The sequence below is a fragment of the Carlito syrichta genome, unplaced genomic scaffold (assembly GCF_000164805.1).
Source record: "Carlito syrichta isolate Samal-C Ts95f unplaced genomic scaffold, Tarsius_syrichta-2.0.1 Scaffold308923, whole genome shotgun sequence".
NCBI classification, from domain to species: domain Eukaryota; kingdom Metazoa; phylum Chordata; class Mammalia; order Primates; family Tarsiidae; genus Carlito; species Carlito syrichta.
In genome coordinates this window covers 53,996-60,335 of record NW_007253019.1, presented here as the reverse complement: position 1 = coordinate 60,335, position 6,340 = coordinate 53,996, and the positions used below count along the sequence as shown (strand labels likewise).

The following is a 6,340-nucleotide window of genomic DNA, read 5'->3' as shown; positions in this document are numbered from 1 at the left end:
CCAACTCAAAAAAAAAAAAAAAAATTTTGGTAGATGAGATCTCGCTGTGTTGCCCAGGATGGTCTCAAACTCCTGGGCTCGAGCAGACCACTCGCCTCATCCTCCCAAAGTGCTGGGATCACAGGTGTGAGCCACTGCGCCCAGCGGGTGTTGACACTCGAAGGCGTCACGAAGGCACGATGGTCAGGAGACTTAACACTGTGCCCGTGACTTGTGTCTTGTGCCTGTGATCTGGGTTGGGGCCGGCACTGGCCTCACCAAGTTGCTGGGAGGACTAAGTGAGATCACACACATCAGGCTATGAGCATTGGCACCAGCCTCAAGTGAGGGCTCAGTAAACACCAGCCGCACAATGTGCAGCCAACCAAGCCTCCAGGCCAAATGGGGGGCCCTTGTCTCCATGTCACCCGCATTTAGCTAGGAAAGTAGCTACATTTGTCAGTGGACATTTGTATCAGATTGCAGTTAAAAGAGCTTGCGGAAGGCTGAGGCGGAAGGACCGCCGGAGCCCAGCAGGTCGAGGCTGTGGTGGCCGGGAGCGGCCACTACACTCCAGTCTGGGTGACAGAGTGAGACTCAAAAAAAAAAAAAAAGAGCTCGTGGAAGGGTTGCTTTGTTTATGCTAAAGCATATACCACAACCAAGGATTTTAAAAACAAATAAATGCCAAAATGTGTATGTAAATTTTTTTTGAGTCAGCGCCTCCCTCTGTTGTCCAGACTGGAATGCAGTGGCATAATTATGGCTCACTGCAGCCTCAACCTCGTAGACTCAGGTGATCCTTCTGCCTCAGCCTCCTGAGTAGCTGGGATTACAGGTGCATGCCACCATGCTTAGCTAATTTTTTGATTTACTATAGAGAAGAGGTTTTGCCATGTTGCCCAGGCTAGTCTTGAACTCCTGGGTTCAGGCAGTCCTCTCGCCTTGGCCTTCCACAGTGCCGGGATTACAGGTGTAAGCCACCGTGCCTGGCTGGGTATCCAAATTTTAGTTATTATTCAAGTAATCTTCCCATCCCCACCAAAACTAAGATTTGGCCTTGCAAATTAACTTAACAAACAAACAACAATCAGCAGATGAAAACCTATATAGTACAGGGACTTGATTTTGCACAAATGGAAACTTTTCTTGTCTCCTGTGTTTTCCTTCCTGTGGTGAGCAAAATCATGTCTTTGCAATGAAATTAAATAATTAGTTTTATTTATTTACTTATCTATTTTTTTGAGTCAGGGTCTCATTCTCCCAGAGTGCAGTGGCATGATCACAGCCACCGCAGCCTCGACCTCCTTGGCTCAGGCGATCCTTCCATCTCAGCCACCGGAGTAGCCGGGACTACAGACCATGCCACCACACCCAACTCATATATTAAACACACACACACACACACACACACACACACACACACACACACACACACACACACACATATTTTAAGTTGGAGTCTCACTCTGTCGCCCAGGCTGGAGCCCAGTGGCACGCTCACGGCCACCCCAGCGTCGATCTGCTGGGCTCAGGTGATCCTTCCGCCTCAGCCTTCTAAGTGGCCGGAACTACAGGCGTAGTTTTTGATTTATTGCAGAGATGAGGTCTTGCCAAAGTTGCTCAGGCTGTTTTCAAACCCGTAGGCTCAGGCAATCCCCTCACTTCGGCCTCCTAAGGTGCTGGGATTACAGGCTTGCCAGCTTATATTTAAAGTGTTTTTTTGTTTGTTTGTTTGTTTGGTAAAGACAAGGTCTGGCTATGTTGCCCAGATGGGTCTAGAACTCCTGGGTTCAAACAACCCTCTCGCCTCAGCCTCCCAAAGTGCTGGGATTACAGGCATGAGCCACCACGCCCAGCAATGTTTTAGAGGAATAGTCTAAGTAGCATTTATGAGTGTTAGTTACTATGCTTTAGAGGGCTGTTGTGAAGCTGTGTGCAGCTTGGAACGATGCTTTGGCCTAATTTGCGCTGGCCATGAAAGCCTTGGAGTTAATCCCGGTGTCAGTTTCATTTCACATGACACATGTCCTTTGCCATTTCCACCCGCCCTTTAAGCACAGGTTGTAGCTTCAGTGTTTGTTACCGGCTGCCAAGGAGAATGAGTCACTGCCAGGAACATGTTTAAGCCATTTTACGGATTCAGGAAGGGACATTCTTGAGGAACCTCCAAATCCTGGCGATTTTCCTACAGATTAAAGGCACATGATCTGATCCTGCCTCTGCTAACGAGCTAGGCGACTCAGGGACTGCATGCTGTCCAAAGAGGTTGCCATGCACACAGCTCCTTGGTGCCCAGGAAGAACTGCCATTCCCAGGTCAAGGTCAGGAGATCCGTGATGGTGGCACCAAGACTCCCAATTGTTTGCCGGGTGCGGTGGCTCATGCCTATAATCCTAGCACCTCGGGAGGCCAAGGTGAGAGGATCGCCTGAGCCCATGGGTTCGAGACCAGCCAGGGCAACTTGGTGAGACTTCATATCTACAATAAATAAAAAAAATTAGCCAAGCATGATGGTGTGTGTCTGTAGTTCCAGCTTCTTAGAAGGCTGAGGCAGAAGGATCGCCTGAGCCCCGCAGGTCAAAGCTGCGGTGGCCAGGAGTGTGCCACTGTATTCCAGCCTGGGAGACAGAGTGAAACTCTGACTCACACACACACACACAAGACTCCCAATTGCATCTTTTAGAGAACAGTCAGAGATGCTTAGCTTTGGGGAGAGAACCTTCAGAACCTGTGACATTGCGAGCCCTCCTCTCTACAAAAATCTCAGAAAATTAACTGGGTGTGATGGCATAGGCCTGTAGACCCAGCACTTTGGGAGGCTGAGGCAGGACTGCCTGAGCGCAGGGATTTGAGATCAGCCTGGGCAACACAGTGACAACTCATCTCTATAAATAAAAAAAAAAAAAAAATAGCCGTGTGTGGTGGCACGTGCCTGGAGTCCCAGCTACTTGGGAGGCTGAGGTGGAAGGATCATCTGAGCCCAGGAGGTGGAGGCTGCTGTGTGTTGTGGTCGTGCCACCGCATTCCAACCTGAGTGACAGAGTGAGACCCTGACTCAAAAAAAAAAAAAAAAAAAAGAGAGAGAGAGAAGGCCGGGCTCAGTGGCTTAGGTCTGTAACCCCAGCACTTTGGGAGGCGAAGGTGAGAGGATGGCCTGAGCCCTCGGGTTTGAGACCAGCCCGGGCAACTTGGCGAGACCTCGTCTCTACAATAAAATAAATAAATAAATAAATTTTAAAGAGAGAGAGAGAGAGAACGTTCAGGGGGCACGTGAAAGCCACTAAAATGTTTCTAGGTCTACCATGCAGAAGACAATCTGACACAGCACAAAGAAAGGAAGACAATTAAGGCCAAAGCCTAGGTGTTAACGGAGAAACTCATTTGGGGTCAATAGCAAGAACTTTCTAGTCATCAGAGCCCAAAAGCTAAATTCTTTTAAAATTTATTTTTTAGTTTCTGAGTCAGGGGTCTCACTCTGTCGCCCAGGCTAGGGGGCAGTGGTAGGATCACAACTTACGGCAGCAACAACCTCCCGGGCTCAGGCCATCCTCCCGCCTCAGCCTCCCAAGTAGCTGGAACTACAGGCATGTACCACCATGCCCAGTGAAACAAGGTCTTGCTCTGCTTCCCAGGCTGGTCTTGAATTCATGGACTCGAGCAATCCTCCAGCCTCAGCCCCCCAAAGTATTGGGATTGTGGGGGTGAGCCACCACACCCAGACTCCAAAAGCTAATCTCATGACGTCTAGTTCATTTGTCTAGGCAGCTCCCTCTGTGGATAATAGTAAGCTTCCCTCAACGGAGTTTCCAAGAGGTTTAATCCCTGAGAGGGGATAGGATTATTTGATTTTTAAAAACATAACAGCTTAAATTCACATGCCATAAAACTTACCCTTTTAAAGTAGATAATTCAGTGGTTTTAAAAATACTCACAAAGCTGTACTGCCATCACCATTGTCTAATATTTTAGAACACCTACCTGAGAACATTTACACTACCCCAAAATGAAACCCTGTACCCATCAGAAGACATTTCCCACCCCAGCCCCAGTCCCATGTAACCATAATCTTCTTTCTGTAGATTTTCATATTTATTGATTTTTTTTCCTATTTTTTGGACATTTCACATAAGTGGAAGAACACAATGTGTGGTCCTTTGTGACTGGATTCTTTCACTTAGCACAATGTTTTCAACTGCCATCCATGTCACACCTACCATATGTCACTACTTTATTCTTTTTTATGATCAAATATGAGGGACTCTGGTTTTTTGGGGGTTTTTTTTTTAGTTGGAGTCTCACTCTGTCACCCAGTCTGGAAGGCAGTGGCCTACTCATGGCAACCGCAGCCTTCGACCTGCTGGGCTTAGGTGATCCTTCTGTGTACCTGGAACTACAGGTGTGCGCTACCACGCCCAGCTTATTTTTTGATTTATTGTAGAGACGAGGTCTCACCAAGTTGCCCAGGCTGGTCTCGAACCCCTCAACTCAGGCAAATCTCTTGCCTTGGCCTCTCAAAGTGCCGGGGGATTACAGGCTTGAGCCACCGTGCCCAGCCTGGGACTCTGATTTTATAGGTATCTTCCAACACTGAGATTTCATGTCCTGGGTTTAGGATTTTATTTTCCTCCTTGTTTTTGTATCATAAAAGGGATCCCTAGGGCCGAGCTCAGTGACTCAGTTTGTAATCTCAGCACTTTGGGATTGCCTGAGCCTCCAGGTTCCAGACCAGCCCGGGCAATTTGGTGAGACCTTGTCTCTACAATAAATCAAAAATTAGCCAGGCGTTGTAGTGCGTGCCTGTAGTTCCAGCTACTTGGAAGGCTGAGGCGGAAGGATTGCTGGAGCCCAGCAGGTCCATGCTGAGGTGGCCGTGAAGCCTAGCGGGTTGACGCTGGGGTGGCTGTGAGTGTGCCACTGCATTCCAGCCTGGGTGACAGACTGAGACTCCAACTCAAAAAATAAAAAAAGTGATCCCAGCCAGGCTCGGTGGCTCAGCCTGTAATCCTGTGCCTTGGGGGGCTGAGATGAATGGATTGCCTGAGCCCGCGGGTTCGAGACCCGCCTGGGCAACTTGGGGAAACCTCATCTCTACAATAAATCAAAAATCAGCGGGGCATAGTAGTGCACCCCTGTAGTTCCAGCTACTTGGAAGGCTGAGGCGGAAGGATAGCTGGAGCCCAGCAGGTCGAGGCTGCCGGCCACTGCACTCCAGTCTGGGCGACAGAGTGAGGAGACTCCAACTCAAGAAAAAAAAAAAAAAGGGATCCCTAGACTTCTCCACTGTGCAGAGTAATTTCAATTTTTACTATTATTCAAATAACACTATCCTTAATTTTCCAGAATAAGAAAATGGAAGGACAAAAAAAAAAGCAGCCATAAAACAGCAACCACTGGCCTGGCATGGTGGCTCACGCCTGTAACTCTGGCACGTTGGGAGGCAGAGGCAGAAGGATGGCTCGAGCCTAGGAGTTCAAGACCAGCCTGGGCAACCTAGTGAGACCCCATCTGAATAAAAAAAATTTTAAATTAAGAAAAACAGAAACCACCAGGTATACTATCCCCATAGCATTTCTACTTTGCGAACCACTTTTGCATTTCTTACCTGGCCAAGAGGTTTAGCTTTGGAATCTGAAGCTATACTCCTAAGGTTTAGGACAGCGGACCCAACCCTCGGTTATTCACTTGGAGCAGGATAACACCTTGGACAAGCCCTCCTGCAAGTCGGGGACTAGGCAGGGATCGGCCAGCCTGGGGTGTGATACCTACATGTCATAGACGCAGTTTGGAGTGAAGGAGTGATTTGCCTTGTGTCCCAAGGAGGCACAGTACTTGGATACGTAGTTATAGGGCTCAGGAACATCAAGGACTGTTTCTTCGTCGAGGGAGAGGGTGTTTCCGTTAAGGGCCCAGTCCCGGCTGTCAACCTGCAGACAACAAGAAAGCGTGCAATAAGAGAGGACCATTCTCCTACAAGCTCAAAGGACGTCAGAGATACGAATTCACGGGCCCTTAAACTTCATGGTCTGAGTGCTGCGAACATGAAAGGACGCCCAAGGCATCTCTGCACACGGGCGGTGCACATGATGTGCGTGGGTGGCACCGGGCAGCCCAGCTTACTACGTGTTGATCTTTCCTTATTTTATATGGAAAAAAAAAAAAGATTTACAGTTCCTTATAAAGACACACAAACCCACAAATAGATAACTTGAATTAAAAGTAGATGACGAGGCTGGGGGCCGTGGCTCACGCCTGTAATCCCAGCACTTTGGGCGGGAGGATTACTGAAACCAGGAGTTTGCGACCAGCCTGGGCAACCTAGCGAGACCTTGTTTTAAGAAAGAAAGAAAAAAAAAAAAAA

At 48.4% G+C, this 6,340-nt stretch overlaps 1 protein-coding gene across 1 annotated transcript in view; it reads right to left on the bottom strand.

Annotated features, from left to right (window-relative positions):
• The window catches only part of SETD7 (SET domain containing lysine methyltransferase 7), a gene marked incomplete at its 5' end in the record, with an annotated part of 55,043 nt that overhangs the window by 6,466 nt on the left and 42,237 nt on the right, over positions 1–6,340 (bottom strand). The window contains one exon of the mRNA XM_008066442.1: positions 5,749–5,906. Within this exon, the coding sequence (XP_008064633.1) occupies positions 5,749–5,906 (158 nt within the window). The remainder of the gene's footprint in view (positions 1–5,748; positions 5,907–6,340) is intronic.